The sequence below is a fragment of the Phocoena sinus genome, chromosome X (genome assembly GCF_008692025.1).
Source record: "Phocoena sinus isolate mPhoSin1 chromosome X, mPhoSin1.pri, whole genome shotgun sequence".
Taxonomy (NCBI): domain Eukaryota; kingdom Metazoa; phylum Chordata; class Mammalia; order Artiodactyla; family Phocoenidae; genus Phocoena; species Phocoena sinus.
The window spans coordinates 26,517,803-26,537,398 of NC_045784.1; the positions used below are offsets into that span (position 1 = coordinate 26,517,803).

General features: G+C 46.4%; 1 protein-coding gene across 1 annotated transcript; it reads left to right on the top strand.

The window, feature by feature from the left end:
* The first annotated feature begins 7,930 nt into the window (after positions 1-7,930).
* Positions 7,931-8,977, top strand: LOC116747897 (melanoma-associated antigen B1-like). Its single transcript, XM_032620536.1, has one exon. The coding sequence runs from the start codon at positions 7,931-7,933 to the stop codon at positions 8,975-8,977; it is 1,047 nt and encodes a 348-aa protein (XP_032476427.1).
* Positions 8,978-19,596: the final 10,619 nt, after the last annotated feature.

The window sequence follows — 19,596 nt, forward strand, 5'->3', positions numbered from 1 at the left end:
TACTGTGTAGCTATAAAAAAGAATGAGCATGATCTTTGTAAACTAGTATGGGGTGCTTGCAGGATGGTTATGGATATAGATATATAAAAGAATGTGTGAGTTTGGGGCTAATGTCAATGATACCAAGCCCAGTGCCTTCCCATCCTGGTATGAAGAGGCTTTGAGAGATGAGGAAGAGAGAGCCTGAGCCAGAGCTGCAGCCAGGGCTCATACTGCTACGCTGGCCAGTGGGTGTTCCAGGGCATGTCCCAAGGCTCCTCCGGTCCCTAGTGAAGGCTGAGCAGATACTTCACATTGTATTTAAAGAAAGCAGTCAGTCTTCCGACTAGTGGAGGGCCAAGGTGTGGCTCCTGGGAACACAACATATAATATATTTGTGTTCCTAGACGATATGCACAAATCGGAGATTTTTCTTTTTTCTATTTTTAAATGTTGTTCCTTTCAATTAAAGATGTGTTTAGCTTCAGAGTTTAAGTTTATTAATGACATGACTCACGCATTTAGTGCAGCTTATCAGGTTGAAAAATAAGAATTTTGGTATTATGTAACGCAAACTGGAAATCCTTGAATCATTTCTTGTCATTCGGAACATTGGAATGTGGATTTTTTGTGAAAAAGGAAATTATTCCACAGTAAAGTCTGTGTGATCATGAGATACAGAAAAAAAAATCTGAAAAGGTATTCACTTCTTGTTTGTTTTACTCCTTTTAGTCTTTCTTTGTAAAATTGAAGTATATATACCTGGATTCGCTTATTTAAGAATGTGGGAGAAGTGAAATCACAGTATTACGCCTTCTTGCACACGTGCTCTTTTTTTTTTAATTTATTAATTTTTAGCTGCGTTGGGTCTTGGTTGCTGCAAGGGCTTTCTTTAGTTGCGGCGAGTGGGTCTACTCTTCATTGCGGTGCGTGGGCTTCTCACTGCGGTGGCTTCTCTTGTTGCAGAGCACGGGCTCTAGGCACGTGGGCTTCAGTAGTTGTGGCACGTGGGCTTCAGCAGTTGTGGCTCGCGGGCTCTAGAGCGCAGGCTCGGTAGCTGTGGCGCACGGGCTTAGTTGCTCCGCGGTATGTGGGATCTTCCCGGACCAGGGCTCGAACCCGTGTCCCCTGCATTGGCAGGCGGATTCTTAACCACTGTGCCACCAGGGAAGCCCTGATCTTTAATTGTTCAAACATCAATTTAGCGTCTGCTCTTCAGAAGGCTTTTGGGTGGTACTGGGGGTGCTAAGAAACATAGACCCAACCCCCTGCCTGTAGAATTCTAGAGTCTAAGAGCAGCATTCATAGAAAGCAGCTGGTGAACAAAGATCTAAAGGCCCAATAAAAATAAGGGGTAAGAAGTGGGGGCTGAGGGGTTCCTCATGAGGAGTCTAGTGTAAATGTCCTGATGCAAGGCACTTTGAGACTTTAGGACAATATAAAAGTCCTGCAGTGGGAGATAATTTTAAGTTAGGCCGTATGGTGAGCCAGCCAGTGAGGCTGTGGAAACACGGAACAGGGGCCAGACCCTCAGATGGTGGGTCTCAGAGTTGAGAGACTTAAGCCTGGAATGGAAAAGTGCCCTTAACAGTTACTTTGAAGTCATGAGTAAACCAGAGAAAAATCTCCACCCGGGGCAGGGATGGAACGTGCCCCGTGCTCCTGTCCCAGTGCAGGTGAACACAGTGCACAACCTAGGTGTTTTATGCACGTCATCTCCAAGGAGTGTCTTTGAAATAAAGGTGACAGGAGTCTGAAACTGGAAACTCAGAAGCCAGTGGGCTGTTACTCTTTGCTGGGGGACAAGGAGTCAGAGCCCATTCTATTAAAAGGGCATTCGCATTCAGTTTTTCTTTTTTTTTTTTTTTTTTGATTGTAATTCCGCAAAGTCTACGAGAGGTGTAGATTTTCGGTGACGGTAAAATTAATGACGATAGGGGTTGTTTAGTTTAGATGAAAGGGCAGCTTGGAAGGAAGAAAGAGTTAGTCTTGGAAGCAAATTCTAGAATATTTGAATTTCATTCAGTTGGAAGGAAAATATAATTTTCATATTTGATTTATTGGGGAAATTAAAGATTCTTTGTAAACAGCATTTTGGACTGATTTGGTGTTCCATGTCCTAGAATGCCACATATTCTCTGATATCTCCTGGATTTAAAAATTCCTTCAGGGTGGGTGGTATCGTCTGCAGCCAAAATAATCATAATCGTGGTAAAAACAGACATTGTGTAAAGTCTCAATGTGGTCCAGGCGCTGTGCCAGGTGTTTTACATACATTACCTGCATGCCACTAGCCCTGCAAAATAGGGCTTAACAAAGCCACTTCACCTGAGGCTCACAGAGCTTGGTGATGGACCTGAGTTCACACAGCTAATAGGTCACATGGCTGGGACTGGACCTCTGGTCTGAATTTGTCCAGAGCTCGCGCCATTCCACTCCTCCCAGCCTGAGGCTGATCATGAGTCAGTTAATTCACTGTCTTGTACCACTTCAAAATGTATCTTGAGTGATGAGAAGAAGGACTCTGTGACCAAAACACTGGACTGGAATACATACCCACAGCAGTACGAATACCGAAATAAACAAGAGATATGAATAAAGGAGAGAAAGAGATAATGCTCGGTAGCAATATGATCATCTGCATGTGCAAAATCAGATACCCTCAAATGATCAGGGGCTTACAAGATTATCTGGCTCTATCCTTCTATGTAGAAAGTAAATATTTTAGAACTACCCTAAGTCTGGCTGGTGAAGAGAAGGAATATATCAGCTCTTTTTCTCTGACAGCGTAACGTCTGTCCTGAGTTCCTTAATTTGTGCTGTATTTTCCTAATCTTACATCACTTTCGGGACAGAGACCCATTTTCTCCCAAGATTTGCAATAGGGTAACCGGTCAAATGTTTGTAGGCATATGCGTTTCCCAGGAAGCCTTTAATCAAGAGACAGAAGCTGATATAAGAACCCCCATGAATGAGGACAGAGGAGACAATCACCCCTGAATATAGGAGTTATCCAAAGACTAAGGAGAGTGACCTCAGTTCCGTAGAAGGAGGAGTGCCAGGCTTTGTTAGATGTAGTGAGCATGTTGAGTGAGGAATCATGGAAGGACCCAGCCAGAACAGTGAGGTCCTATAGAGTTGCATCCCTGCTGCCTGTTCTTGGAGGCCCCAATGGACTATGGTCATATGAGGATCACCCTGACTTTCCACTTGGAATTCTTAGGAGAGTAGGACCTTGATGTAAGACAAGCAGCTTCAGGAAAGCAGAGAGTGGAGTTACAGGATCGATCATGTGTCAAGGTGAGGATCTGAATGTGGACTGAGGGTAGCACGCACAGCATAAAAGGAGGCCCCGGAAAAATCTCTGATGCTGTCATCCCCAGGAAGCTCTGGCCATAGACGTCAGGTTGATTTCAGTCTGGAAAGTCTCGGTGAGGTGAGGATCTCTGTCTAATGGGGTTGGCCTCAGTTTTGCAGAGAGAGAGATAGAGACCTGAGCCCTAACAAGAATTCATGTGACGATGCTGAGTGTTATGAGGGGACCCCCCAAAAGCAGAGGGGGCCAAATAGAATTCTGTACAGTTCTTAGCCCTGGGAGACCCCGAAGAGCTACTGCTGAGTCATCCCCTCATTCCACCCGTGTGATCTCAGGGAGGGAAGGGCCTCATCTAGCAGGATCAGACTCCAGTTCTGCAGAGGGGGACGTCTTGGCCATAACCAGAGTCAAGGTGAGGACCCTCAGTGCTAATGAGGGGTTCTCTCCCCCAAGGAGGGAGGCTCACAGGGTGGCGCCCGTCTTGTCAGGCAGAGGTGGTCGGAGCAGCGCCCTGACTTCCCCCCACTAGGGCCTCGGGGAGGTGAGGGCTTGGTTCGGAGGCTGGAGGACCCGGGACCATAGAGGGAGGGGTCCCGGGCTCTGATAGACGGCACCGGCAGGACGCAGGGACCGCTGATCCCTGAACAGTGGGCGTTCCCTCAGAGTCCCGCCCCTGCCGTCAGCCCTCAGAGACCCCACGCAGCGCCGGATGCGGCTCCCCCCGACTTCCGCTTCGGAAGCGAGCAGCCCGATCGAGAGCCGCGGCGTCTGTTCGTCCGAGCGTGGGTTTTCAGGACTCGTCCGGAGCCACGGTGAGGACCTGAATGTAGCCTGCAGGGACCTTCCCTCCCCCCTCCCCCCATAACAAAGGTGACACCCCGCCTCCCGCCCCTGCCTGCCATCAGCAGCGTGGGACCCTGATCTGACCTATATGCCAGAGGAGTTGCCGTCTGGAGGGCCTCAGAGAGTGGAGGGCCTTTGTCTAGAGGGGGCGGCTTCTTAGGCAAAGGGTGTAGTCTTGTCCCCAGCAGGTGAAAAGTGGGACCTTCAGAGCTGACGAGGGTCCCTCCTTCCGAAAGGCGTGACTGCACGGGGCCCCCTCCCGCCTTCACTCGTGCGATGCTCTAGAGGAATTCAGGCTGAGAGAACCCCTCATTTCTGCCTGGGGTGGGAAGTGGGGTTGGGGGCTAGGGGACGTTCGGGTAGAGAAAGGCCTTTACGGAAAGGGGGCAGGACTTCCCTGGCGGTCCAGTGGTTAAGACTCCTCGCTTCCACTGCAGGGGGCGCACCTTCGATCCCTGGTAGGGGAACTAAGATCCCACATGCCACATGGTGCGGCCAAAAAGAAAGGGCGGGGGCGTGGACCAAGAGGGTGTTATGTACGCTAAGTGAAATAAGTCAGACAGAGAAAAACTGTATGATTACTGTATGATTTCACTTACACGTGGAAGCTGAAAAACAAAACAAATGAACAAACAACAGAACAGAAACAGTTATAGATACAGAGAGCAAACGTGGTTGGGGGGAGGAGAGAAATTAGGTGAGGACAATTAAGAGATACAAACTACCAGTTACGAAGTAAATGCGTAATGGGTGTGAAATGTAAAACAACAGGTAGTTGGATGGATGGATGGATGGATGGATGGATGGATGGAGAGATAGATAGATAAGGCAACCCCATTAAGCTTAGGGAGGAGACTTGGCCCTAAACGAAGCAGAGGTAGGCCCATCAGTGTTAGTAAGCAGACCTCTCGTGAAAACAGGGAACTGCACAAATCAGCAGCCCTGCTCTCAGACCTGGGAGTCCCCAGATAAGGTAGCCGGGATGTGGAGCCCCCGACTTCTCTTCTAGCTACTCAAGGAGGTGAGAGCTGCGGCCTGAGGCATGTAGATTCGGGTCAGTGGAGGGAGGAATCCCAAACCCTACCCGGACTGGACGCCAGAGTCCTGAATGAGGACTGAGGGAGCCACCAACTCCAGAACAGTGGGGTCGGAGAGTCCCACCCTTGCTGTTACCAGGCGTAGCCGAGCCCCAGATCAGCTTTGGCAGAATGAGGCTCACTCTGACTGTAAGCTCAGGTCCCAGGAAGATGAGGACCTTTTCTGACGGTCATGGGCTCACGCCAGCAGAGGGCAAAGTCCCAGGCAGGGTGCAGAGTCAAGGTGAAGATCCTGAGTGAGGAAATGGAGACTGCTCCATACACAGTGGAGAGAGCTGCTTCTCTTGCCTCCCCTGCCGTTAGCCCCGGGAGGCCCGGGGCAGAGCTGGCAGGCTCAGGTGCCCCCTAACTTCTGCCTGTGGGGTCTGAGGGAGATGAGGGCCTTGGTTTAAGGGCTGGCTGCCCGGCTCAGCAGAAGAAGAGGAGTCCCAGGCCACGATCGATGTCAAGGCACAAATTCTATGTGAGGAATGAGACAGCCGACTCGCCCAGAACAGAGGAGACCCCACAAAGTGCCACCTCTGCCTTCGCCCTTGAAGCCAGGTTTAGAGCTCTCAGGTTGAATTGCCCTCTCAGTTCCTCCAAGGGTGGTCTCAGGGACGTCAGGGTTTGGGTCTAATGGGAGAGGCCTCATTCAACATAGGGAAGAAGCCTGGTTCCTAACGAGAGTCAAGGTGGTAACACCGAGTGAACATGAGGGAGCCCCACCCAGAAAGAAGTGAACCACATAGAATCTCATCCCTACTCTCAGACCTGGGAGGGAGACTCAGGCATGGTGACCTGATGAATATCACTCACGTTTTCCCAGACCATGGCAGGGAGGTAAGGAACCTCCTTGATGGGAGTATGGGCTCAGGTGAGCAGCCGGAGGATTTCCAGGTAGTGCCAGGAACCAAGGAGAGGACCCTGAGAATTGAGGGGACTACCTATACCACCATAGTGAGGGCCACAGAATCTCTTCCTGCCTGTCAGCATTGCAAGTCCACACACAGTTGTAGCTAGAGAGGCAAGAAAATTTTCTTTCTAGCGGGTCTCGGGGAGTTGGGGGCCTTCGTATGAGGGGATAGACGTCAAGTCAAGACACAGAGGATGTCCAAGTCCTGCTGTGCGTTAGGGTGAGGACACTGAGGGATGATGTAGATGCACACCCACCCAAAGCAGTGGGGGCCCACAAACTCCCTCCCCCCTCAGCCCTGGGAAACCCCAGGTAGAGGTAGCCTGATGTGTCACCCCTCACTTCGGGCCCCAGGGACCCAGGCAGATGTGGGCCTTGATCTGAGGCCAGAAGACTCAGGTGGGCTCAGGGAGGAGCGTAGATGCCGTCTGAGTGAGGGCGAAAGAGGCCAACGATGCCGCAGCAGTGGGGTCCCGCGGAGTCCAGCCCCTGCTACCAACCCAGGGAGGGCATGGACAGGGGTGACTGGCAGTGGCTCACCCTTTCTTTCATCTCGGGGATCTCAGGAAGGTGAGAATCTTAATGTAATGCAAGCGAACTCAGATCAGCGGAGGGAGGATTTCCGGGATTTGCCAGGACTCACGGAGAAGATGCTGAGGACTGTGGGGGGGAAGTCCACCCCGTGCCAGTGGGGACGGCGCGGAGTCCCTCTCCATTGTCGTTCCTAGAGGCGCCCCCGGGCACAGATGTGAGGCAGAAGTGCCCATCAGTTCCCCACTCGGAACTCACAGGGAAGTCAGCATCTTGGTGTGATGGGTCAGCAGAGGGAGGAACCGTAGACCCTCCCCTGAGTGAGAAATGGGGACCGTGAGGGAGGACCACACGTTATAGGGCCTCAGCCTGCCTGCTGCGGCTTTCAGCCTCTGGAGACTAGGGGCGCTGTGGCCAGGTAAGGCCATCCTCACTTCCACTGTTCGGTCTCAGGGAGCTGTGGGCCTTACTGGGAGGAAATGTCCTCAAGTCAAGAGAGAAAGGCGCCCCCAGATCCTCCCAGGAGACCCAGTGGGGACTGTGAATGACGACCCCCCTTCCACCGAATCAAAGGCATAATAAAGAGTCCTGCCCAGGCCTCTGCTCAGCCCTTGAAGGCCCAGAGCATGGTTGTCAGGTGGAGGCTCCTCATTTCTTTGTATCATTTCTAAGGGAGACGAGATCCTTCGTCTGAAGGTGCCACACCAGGGGCAGCAGGAGGGGTCCCAGACCCTTGGTGTCGACAAGATGGGGACGCTGAATGGTTGAGGACCAACGAGTTCAGGACAGAGCAGGCCCCACACAACTGTCAGCGCTGTGCACCCCGACAGTGTCCATGACGCAGTTCCTTCTCGTGGGCCCCAGGGAGCTTTGAGGTGTCACCTTTAGAGCAGCACAGGAAAGAGGTCCCGGCCCTACCAAGAGTCGATGTGGCAGTCCTGTGGTAGTCGATGTGGTAGTCGATGAGGGCCTACCCTACCAGGATCTGTGGTCACCGCCGTCAGCCACAGGCAGGGCTGGCAGGCTGTAGCCTGAGGCTCGCTCACTCTCGCTTCATACGCTGGGTTCTCAGGGGACAGGCTGACCAAGAACAAGAGCCTAGTGGTTCCTAGAGCAGTGCCCTCAAGGAAACGTGCAGAGCGGCGTTCTTCAAGTCAGGGTGGGACCTCCCTGCTGAAGGTGCTCACACCCTCTCACCTTCCCTCCTCCAGGTTCCAGCATCACCTGCTCTCCTGCCCACTCCCCCGCTTGCTGTCCCTGCCCATAGTCATGCCTCGGGGGCAGAAGAGTAAGCTCCGTGCCCGTGAGAAGCGCCGCCAGGTCCGGAGGGAGACCCAGAATCTCGGGGGTGCTCAGGCCACTGCAGCACAGAGAGAAGAGTCGCCCTCGTCCCCCACTTCTCTTTCTCGGGGTACTCCCCCGAGCTCCCCTGCTCCTGGCACTCACCAGGAGCCTCAGGGAGCCCAAGCCACTAGCTCTCGTGCTGCAGGGGTTTCAGGCCCAGGATCTGATGTGCATGCCAAGGGCCAGGTACAGGCGAGGAAAAGTTCCTGCCGGGCCTCAGCCTCCGGTGAGAGCTCTCAGAGAGATCCTCTAATGAAGACGGTGGGAATGTTGATAGAATTCCTGCTGGAGAAGTATACAATGGAAGAGCCCATTATAAAGGCAGACTTGCTGAAGCTTGTGAACAAAAGGTACAAGGGGAAGTTCCCTGAGATCCTCAGGAGAGCTGCTGAGTCCGTTCAGCTGATCTTTGGTCTTGAGTTGAAGGAAGTCAAGCCGGGTGGTGATTCCTATGCCCTTGTCAGCAAGCTACATGTCAGCGATGATGGGTGTCAGAGCAGTGGCGGGAGGTTTCAGAAGAATGGGCTTCTGATGCTTCTCCTCGGTGTGATCTTCTTGCGTGGCGACCGCGCCTATGAGGAGGAGATCTGGAAATACCTGAATGTTTTGGGGGTTTATGTTGGAAGGTGTCACATAATCTTTGGGGAGCCCAGGAAGCTTATCACAGAAGATCTGGTGCAGGAAAATTACCTGGTGTATCGTCAGGTGCGTGACAGCGATCCCCCGCGCTATGAGTTCCTGTGGGGCCGGAGAGCCTGCGCTGAAACCACCAAGATGAAAGTCCTGGAGTTTGTGGCCAGGGTCACTGGTACCGTCCCCAGTGCCTTTCCAGCCCATTATGAAAAGGCTTTGAGAGATGACGAAGAGAGAGCCCAAGCCCAAGCCCGAGCCAGAGCTGCAGCCAGGGCTGGTACTCGTGTCAAGGCCAGTGCGCCTTCCAAGGTGATGTCTAGCAGTTCCTCCCACCCTTAGTGAGGTCTGAGGCAGCTTCTTCACTTTGTGTTTGACCAACGCTGCCAACCTTTTCAGTAGTGAGAGGCTAAGCTGGGGCTGGAAAGATCATAATATATATCTTCTTTGTGTTCCTGTTTTACACTAGTATCTTTCAAATGTTGTTTCTTTTACTAGAATGTTTCTTTAGATTCAGAATCCAAGTTTATAAATGACATGGATCACATATTTGTTGTTGTTTATCAGGTTTAAGCGTAAGAGTTTAGGTAGTGTGTAGTACGATGTGAAAACTCCTTGCATCTTTCTGGCGTTCCGGACTGAGATAATATGGCTTTGGAATAGGAATTTTCTTGGAAATGTGAAAGAATGCTGTGGTTTTAAAATGAAAAGTAAAGTTTAGTCAAATTTTGGTTTGTCTCATTCACCTTTGTCTTTCTCTTTGTAAAATTCAAAGATATACACCTAGATGTCCTTAGCTTATTCAAGAATGCCGACAAAATTAGATAGTAATAAATTACATTCCTCACCCAGTGCCTCATTGATTCCCATCTGTAATTGAGCATCTGCTCTTTGGAAGGTTCTGTGCTGGTAGTGATGATGCTAAGATAAAAAAGACCCTGCACCTGCCTGTAGATGTTGAGAGTATAAGAGCAGCTGTTATATAAGGAAGGTGGTGTGATGAAAAAACCCAGTGAGGATGGTGGGGAGAGAGTCCAGATGAGAGCAGTGAAGTATAAATTCTCTTAGCCAGAGCACTTTGAGGTTTGGTTATTTTGCAAATCCCTCCTTGGGAGGTAATTTTAAGTTGGCTGCATGGCGGGCTAGATGAGGCTGTGATAATGGTGAGCAGGGGTCCAGTGCTTTTGCCCCGGTGCAGGTGAACACAGTGCCCAAACAAACCAGGTGTCTTATGCATATTGTCTCCTTTGGGGTGGGATGCTGAGAAGCCCCTGTGCTGGCACGCTGTGCCCTGGGCTGGAGGAGCCCCAGCCCGCTCCATTAATTAGTTATCGGGGTTTTTTAATTGGAGTGTAACTGCTTTACAATGTTGTGTTAGTTTCTGCTGTGCAACGAAGTGAATCAGCTCCACGTATACATATATCCCCTCCCTGCTGGACTTCCCCCCACCCATCTAGGTGGTCACAGAGCACCAAGCTGAGCTCCCTGTGCTGTACAGCACGTTCCCACTAGCTATCTATTTGTCACATGGTAGTGTACATAGGTCAATCCTAATCTCCCAATTCATCCCACCCCCCCTTCCCCCGTGTCCACGTGTCCGTTCTCTATGTCTGCGTCTCTGTTCCCACCCTGCAAAGAGGTTCAACTGTACCAGTTATCTAGATTCCACATATATGCGTTAATATATGAGATTTGTTTGTCTTGAGTGTAATCTGGCAGAACTCCTAAATGGGCCCAGATTTTGGTGGTGATGAAACACGTGAAAATCGGTGGGGGGGGGGGCGCGGGTTTGGGAGGCAGGGGAATTATTGGTCCTTGACACAGATTCTATAAGGTTTGATTTGCATCCTGGTGAAACCCCTGCCTCCACAAATGAAACAACATACTCTCTGATAGGGAAAATGTGCTCAGGGTTACTTGCTAAGGACCACTTTGGTTAATTCAGCTTTCTTTGTCCTAGAGGCCCGCATAGTCTCTGACATCTCCTGGATAAAATGAAAAATTCCTAGAGATGAGGGTATCTCTAGGACAGAGAAGACCAGTCTCTTCTGGTATGAAAACAAGCATCGTAATAACTGCCATGCACGAAAGACCCAGACATCGCCAGCCACTGTGCCAGGTGCTTTACATATATCACATATGTTCCGACAGTTCTATAAGATGAGGCTTATCAAACCCACTTGGCAGACAAAGAACTTGCAGTATTCTCCGGACTGGTAAAGTGACAGAACCGGGAGTACAGCCCGGTCTGAATTCCTCCAGAGCCCGTACTGTTCCACTCCTCCCAGCCTGAGGCAGCCCTTCTGTCTCTTAATCCATTTCTCCTTTCACTGCTCCGTGACGTCTCTCAGGCAATAAGAAAGAGGAACTTGTAGCCAAAATATTAAGAGCAGGCCTAAAGAAGGAAGGTGAACACGAGAATCAGACACCATCTGGGGATTGTCTGTGGGCTTCGTTTACCTAGGATCCTCCTGCCCCTCGCCCCAGGCTTCCCTGAGAGCTGATTGCCCCGGTCCCGGCACGGGTGTCCAGTCCCAGCACTTTCCGGCATCACAGCGCCCTGCCCCTGGGTCTTCCCCAGTGTGCCCTTGTGTCCAGACTGGAAGCTGACCTGCTGGCCAGCTCTCCTCTGCATCTTCCGCTGGAGGCTGCACTCAGCTCCCGGAGGGACAGACAGCCCATATGCCCTGCCCTCCCCTGAGTCGGAGCATCCCGACTCCCCGCAGATCCCGTTCGTCACCGTGGACCCCTGGGACAGCAGCTGCCCTTTCCATGTATCTGTTCACTTCAGACAGTGACGTTTACACACCTCCTCATCCCCACTGGGTGCCTCCACCACATTCTCGGTGTTTGCAAGCCTGCTGGTGACGAGACTCTGATTTGGTGTGGACTCTACAGGGCCTTGGCTTATAATCCCAAGGCTAGGGAGGCCTTGTTTGAAACAACGTGATATTTGCAGTAAGATTTTAATGAAATGTCTTCTTTGAATCTGGCCACTGAGTCCATACACTGATGAGTGAACTTAATTAAGGGGTCCAAAACCAAAGCCTTCTTCCTAAGTGGTAAAGGAGGAGGGACCAAGGAAATCACTGTGTAAACAAACATCTGCTGAGGCTGAATTCCTAAAATCCCATCTTGGAGTCCTTGGAGGTGGAAAATGGTTCTTTGGCAGACATGCTAGCTTTGAACAACAAGGAAAAATAATTCACCATCCTCCCAGTAATTCTTGTCTGTATCTGTCCCAGGGGAGATGCTGTTTGTTCAGTATGCTTAATGGCACCTGTTCGGGTGTTCAGGTATGTTCTGTCAGGTGGTGGGTGGGTATGATTTTGACCGTGCAACCAAAAGTTAGGAGAAAATTTCCAGCCTACTGAGATTACACAGGTTATTGCAATTGGCAATGCAGAAAGGTACTGGTGAAAGCCCTCTCTGCTGAGATGTACAGGGTACTTTTGGAAATTAGATGGGATCCTATATTTGAAAACACGTCTTACATAGTATGCACAAGAAAAAAATTGGTGAATTTCAAGGTAAATTTGGCCTTCTCAGAAACTCCTCCAACTAACTAAGAGGGTTGTTGTCATAAGCAATTGCAATAGTCGCTCTTTATTGAGCACATACTATACACCAGTTTATGGGAGACTGCAAACCTCATCCACATCCTGTCTTGCTCTCCCTGGGTTCCTGGGGAGACTATATTCCCAGTCCACTTGTAATTAGGAAGGGTCACCTCCAGACCAAGGCACGAGGGAGTCAGTATGGCACCTCTGTGCTTTCTCTTCCATTCAGCAGCAAACAGAGAGAGCCCGTGTTGAGGTGTGGAGCCACGTGATGTACATAGCCGGGATCTCGGAGTCATCTGTGAGCGGTGAGCCTCTGCCAACCTTCATCAGATTTTATGTGCACAAGAAACAGACTTTTGTTGTGTTAAGTCATTCAGATATCAGGTTTTCTCTGTTGCATCAGTTAGCAGTTACTTAATCCGAGTGATACACAACTACTATTTCTACTCTTAGGCTCATTTAAATGTTTTAATGACAGAGCTAATCATAGCATATATACTCTTCTTATAAAAACTTCTTACACACCTAAATCACAAACTCCCCCCTTACAACATTGCTCGAAAATTCAGCCCCCTTTTCAGAAGTAACCACAATTAACTGTCTGGTGTGTGTCATTCTAAAGCTGATTTGAGGCTTCTTTGTACATAGATGTGCTACAAAAATGTGTTGAATTTTTAACACACAGGGGCCACAGTGTACATGTTGTTCTGTGACTTGCTCTTGTAACTTAATGGAAGTGAATGCAAGATCTTTCTGTGACAGCACTTATAAGACCCACCTCACTTTTTAAAGCTGTCATCACCGTTAGAAAAGGTCCCAGCCAGCCCTCTGGTCCTAAGCTACAGCGTGAAGTAGAGCCCCTCAGCCAACCTGTAGATCTGTGAGAACAAACAGTTGTTGTGTTAGGATGCTAAGTTTTGTGGCTCTTCATTGGGCAGTGGAAGTTTACTAATAAGTACATCAAGGGCTAGCAGTTCATATTTTAATTTTTTATGTTCTTTGTCTTCCACAGGGAGCACATACTATTCCTAAAAATACTTTTAAGGTTAAGAAAAATAAACTTCAAAAGGCATGGGAAATTCTAATTACAGACGTTAGGGAAGCCTTTAAAATGGGAAAAATAAGCAAATAATTTACAAAAGAAGAGTGAAGTGACGCATGATTATTTCTCCTACAGAATGAAAACAAAAAGATTACCTATAGACTGTTCTCTCTCCAGCTGGTGGATTGATAAAGAGAAATTTTATATCAGAGGATAAGTTCCTGATAGTTCATGAGTTTCAACATAGTTCTGGAGCATGTTTATCTCACACCACCTAGAAAGGCAATATGTAGTTCGTAAGAGCATGAGATTCTGGAGCCAGACACCCGGTCTTTCAATCCCAGCGCTACCATTTACTAGTTGTGTAATCTTGGGTAAATTCCGTAACCTCTTTGTGCCTCTTTTCTTATCTGTAAAATTGTGATGATAGTAATACCTAACTATAAGATTATTCTGAGAATTAAGTGTAGGGCATTCAGCACGGTGCCCACGAATTCATAAGCGTTATATATGTGTTAACTATTATTTTATTATCAAAGCATTTTGCTGAGTTTTCATTGAAGGATTAATTGACATTTAATACAGGAAGAATATGGGCCCTATAGATAACCTTAACACTTAAAAACTACAATGTAGAAATACTAACCTTCTGAGAGGGAATCTGTCACATCTGTAGGCCCTAAAGCACTATCGGATGATTTCCATTAATATTAATTAGGTCAATAAAAAGTATTAATGTTTAAATACAAGCCATGGTTATCAGAAAAATTTATTAGCCTTAATACTTCACTCCCCATTTGTATAGGATAAATGAGGTAATTCAAAAGAGAGAGATTTTATGTTTTATCATTAGTAAATAGCTAAGCAGTGAAGAACTGAGGAACTCAGCTTTGACCACATCTTGGACTAAGTGAGATTTAAGGATTGTTTGGTATCCAAGGATACCTCTTAATGTAATTTCTATAAATCTGAGAAGAAAAGAGATTGTGATGATCTCATTTGAGAGTAATATGTGGAAGAAGGACCGTAATACATTGGAAATGCTGCCTAATCAAAGCATTGTTTTCATGTATATTTTATAGTTTTTAAGTGATTTTTTTAGCTTAATGTTTTCTAGCTGGAACATTTTATGTCATAATTACTAGTCTCATCAGAGATTTCATTTTTATTTATACAGATATGTGGAATCTATGATTAGATGTGTGCATTTAGGCCAGTTGGACCTCCTTTAGTTTACATCAACGTACTTTTGGAATTTGGTATTCTCCTTTTTCAAGTATAATGCATATATATCTGGCACAGCTTCCTGCTTGACTCTATTGTTGTGCCTTATGTAAAATGACATTTAGTTTGCTTCTCATTGAGTAGAATCAATAACATAAGTCATAATTATGTCCTGGAATAATATGCATTTCTAGTCTGGCTGCACTGTAGGTGGTGGGATATGGCCTGGGAAGCTAATCATCCTTTATCGTTTCTTTCCACTTGGGAGAGGGCACCCAGAACGCTAAACAATCAACTTCGTAACTAAATATATAGGAGAAAGTTGTTTATAAATTGGGGTCTCTTGTACGAAGGGGAAATACTAAGAACACTCTTTTTGCAAAACATAAATGGAGAACTAAGGCAAAGATAATTCAATCAGAATTTATGTCATCACCTCAAGAGTTCAAGCCAAACCACAAGACTAGTCCACTGTAATGTGTATATGTGTTGTGATGTCAATGTCCAATTCAAGTTAACTCTACATTTTATTGACCTGATGAGCACATTTGTTTGCTAAAGCCAAAAGACAATGCAGGTTCCCTGTCAGACTGTTATGATTGAGAGACCCCCTAAATTGTTTGGACTTATTGGCTTAATTATTCCACATTTGGGAATCCATGGAAGGGTCTCTTTTCAGGAACACTGATGCGTGTGAGACTGTTGTGACTGTTCTCTCCTTTGCAGAATATTCTACTGCCTTGGCTTCTGTATTAGTCAAGATAAGCTAGGTTATGTTAGAGTGTCAAATTAATCCTGAAATCTCAGTGTTTTACCACAACAAAGGTTTATTTCTCAACCACACTACATGTTCAGTGGGTATGGGGGAGGGAGGGGGCATTTGGGGGTTTTCTCTGGGGCTTACCTATTCACTGAGGCAGGGGAGAGTGGACAGAGAGTCTCTAAAGGGCTCTTCTCTGATTCAGCCAAACCCATCACTGCTTCTCCCATTTCATTGGCTGAAACCGGTCATAAATCCTCGGTTAGCCTCAAGGGGTCTGAAAAATGGAGCTTTCCGTGTGCCTGAGAAGAAGGAATATAGAATTGGGTTTGGCGAGCACAGCACTGTCTGCTACAGTTTTTAAGACACTGCCCTGTCCTGGTTCTTCTACCTCTCAACCTGTTTTTTCTCTGCCTCCTCAATGGACTTCTTTTCCGTCACCCCTTGGGGAACTGGTGCTCCCCAAGTTACCATATCTGGTCCACTATTTTTTTCCTCCCCACCACTATCCCCAGGTAATTTCATCTACTCCTCCAGTTCTAACTGCAAACTATCTGCTGCTAACTTCCAGATCTATTATCCCAAGCCCTGACCTACCCACGAAGCTTTAAACATAAATCCAACGATGACTGATTCAAGGATATCTCAAACTCAATGTGAAAAAATATAAACACATGATTTTTTTTCCCAACCTCATTCGTCCTCTTCCTGTATTCTTTGTCCCAGTTAGTGGCAGCATCGTATTTCCAAGTCTAGATTCCTCCCTATCATTCCCACCTCCTAATTTTGTACGCCATCTTAGCTCGGCTGTGCTGCACAGTTGTTTAGTCAGTTATCAGTCTAGATGTCCACTGTAAGGTATTTTTTAGATTCGATTAATAGATACATCTGTAGGCTTTGAGTAAAGCAGATTACCACCCGTAGTGTGACTGGGCCTTGTGCAATCAGTTGAGGGCCCCAAGACCAAGGACTGAGGTTTCCTGAAGGATTTCAGCCTCAAGACTGCAACACAGGGACTTCCCTGGTGGTCCAGTGGCTAAGACTCCGTGCTCCCAATTCCGGGGGCTCCGGTTCGATCCCTGGTCAGGGAACTAGATCCCGCATGCATGCTGCAAGTAAGAGTTCCCATGCCGCGACTAAAGATCCCGCATGCCACAACGAGGACCCGGAGCAGCCAAAATAAATATATAAATATTTTTTTAAAAAAAACAAAAACAAAAGACTGCAACACAGAAACCCCGCCTGAGTTTCCAGTATGCCTGCCCTACTATACAGACCTTGGACTCAAGACTGTAACATGTGAGTTTCTAACCTGCTGGCTTGCTCTATGAATTTCAGACTTGCCATATACTTATGTATATATGATCTCTTATTGGTCTGTTTCTTTGAAGAACCCTAACTAATAAACCACCATACACAAATGGAAGAGTCCCACCAAATATACTTCCTAAACACTTCTTCATCCTCTCTGTCCCTATTTACCAATGCTCTTATTCAGAGCTCTGCCGTTTCCATCCTAGTTAATTGAACTTACAGCTCTGATATTGACCAGCATCAATATCTTGAAGTTACTTATTTCTTTTCCTGATAGTCATAGTTCTTTGTCCCCTTACTTATTGTTAAACTTTGTTTCTCACAATTCTAGGAGTTCCTTCCTGTGTGCTACTTCTAAGTGATCAGCAAATCTGATTTTTTAGTTATCCAGATTTTTTTAGAAGCATATCAAATTAAAATCAAGAGTTTTCTTGTGAATCACCTGAATGGTTGTCCTGTGAGTTGAGTGCATTTGTTTTTATACAGGGACACTGGCTGCTCAAAGACCTTGCCTAATTACCTGATCTACTGTAATAGTCCAGCTAGAACTTTGAGACAAATAGAATGCTATTACATTTACTCTTGACCATGCCACGAAATTTTTTAAGTTTATTTTTAACCAGGTGGCCAAGTTACGTTAAAATCAGTGGTCTACACTGATCTATCAATTCCTTCACTTTTACTTCTCAACACATTTGTCCATCTTTCTTACTTCTCCACTGAAACTCCTTTCACCACCACCACTAGGGATCTCCTGGGTGATAAATTCATTAAAATATAATGTTTATTTTTTTCAGCTTTATTAAGGTATAATTGACACATAAGAATTGTATATATTTAAGGTGTACGATGTTTTGTTATATGTAAAATGTCAAAACACTGTGAAATAATGATTACAATCAATCTAATTAACACACTCACCACCTCACATAGCTACTATTTTCTATTTTTAATAAAAGTGATATATGTCCACTACAGTACATATGAAATTTTTTAAAAGTTTAATACAGAAATTGAACTATCACCTATAATTCCATCACCTAAAGATAACAATTAAGTACTAACAGTTCAGTTGAATCGTTATTAATAATTTGATGCATTTTCTTTCAGAAATACATATATTTATGACAATAATATATATTATGGAATTGCAATAAAGTGCCTGCCATAAAACAGATAGGTATCTTTCTTTTTAAAATAATACTTTGCAAATATATTACCATGTATTATTCTTCTAATATAAGTGATTACTCTGTACATTGATTTGTGCATTTAAAAATTTTATTTATTTATTTATTTGGCTGTGCCGGGTGTTGGTTGTGGCATGCGGGATCTTCATTGCGGCATGCAGGATCTTTAGTTGTAGCATATGGGTTCTTAGTTGTGGCATGTTGGATCTAGTTCCCTGACCAGGGATTGAACCCGGGCCCCCTGCATTGGGAGTGCAGAATCTTAGCCAAGGGACCACCAGAGAAGTCCCTGATTTGTGCATTTTATATGTAACTTTATGAGTGCAGCCATTTCTCTAACTTAAAATTTTTATACAAATTAGAGTCTGTTTTATTGATATGTCTATTGTGACACCAATATAATACTGTTTTAATATTAAACACTTAAAATACATTTCAAAATGCAGCAGCTATTTGCTATATTTATTCTTTCAGTTGGCTTTAAAATTTCTTTGCCAAATTCGAACTGAAAATTCACTTGGATTTAGAGTAGGTTTAAGTTAATCCTACATGTTTTTTTTTTTTTTTTTTTTTTTTTTTATGCGTTACGCGGGCCTCTCACTGTTGTGGCCTCTCCCGTTGCGGAGGACAGGCTCCGGACGCGCAGGCTCAGCGGCCATGGCTCACGGGCCCAGCCGCTCCGCGGCATGTGGGATCTTCCCAGACCGGGGCACGAACCCGTGTCCCCTGCATCGGCAGGCGGACTCCCAACCACTGCGCCACCAGGGAAGCCCAATCCTACATGTTTTAAAAATGACTTCTTTATGCTATTTAGTCTTTTTAACTCCAAGCACATTTTGATCTTTATCCTACTTTAGAGCATTTGACATGGTTGGCTACCCTTTTATGCTTGAAATACTCTTCCAGGTTGCTTTTGGAATTCTACTCACCATCAGTTTTACTCTCATCTTTCTGATCTTTCTTCTTATTCTTCTTGTGGTCTTCCATTTTGGGGTCTCATCCTTAAGTATTAATGTCTTTGTCTCTCCTCTGCTTTCATCGTATAAACACTCCTGGAAGACCTCATTCTTTCCCATGGCTTCAACCACTGTCTGGGTGCTGATGTCTCTCAATTCAAAATTTCCAGACTTTCTAGACCTCACGTCCTATGAGACAAGTCCTGTAGTACAGGGATCTTGGTTGCTTAAATGCCTCACATAATTATCTCCTCAACTGTGATGTTCTGGCAGAATCCTATAAGACACATCCACTTAGATGTCTGTCAGGTACTTAAAATGAAATCTGTCACAAATCTAGACTCATAATTTTATCTTCACTAACCTGCTCCTCCTCTTTGCTTTCCCCTAGGAGAATCCCACCACAATACTATCAGTTACCCATTCCAGAAAGCTGGGAATCACCATTAATCCCCTACATCTCCCTCAGACATTTTAGTCTTTTACTGAGATCTAGCCTATCTCTATATGTCTTAGTAATCTATCACCAAAATAATGCTGTGTAATAAACCACCCCAAAATGTATTGGCATCCAACAATAAACATATTCTCCAAATCACAGGTCTGTGGGGTTTGTGGACAACTCTGCTTCAGGCTGCGGTCTGTAGATTTGGTTTAGATCTACCCCACATGTGTTCATTCTGAGGCCCAGGATGAAGTAACAGCAACTTTCCAGGGTTTAGTTTTTCTCATGGCAGATCACTGGAGCCCAAGAGGACTAAGCCAAATACAGCAAGTACATGCCAAGGCTCTGCTCACGTAATATCCACTAACATTATATTGGCCAAAGCAAGTCACATGTCAAGCTTAATGTCAGTGGCATCAAAGTACACGCTGCCCAACATGAAGCCATAGGATAGGTGCATATATGTA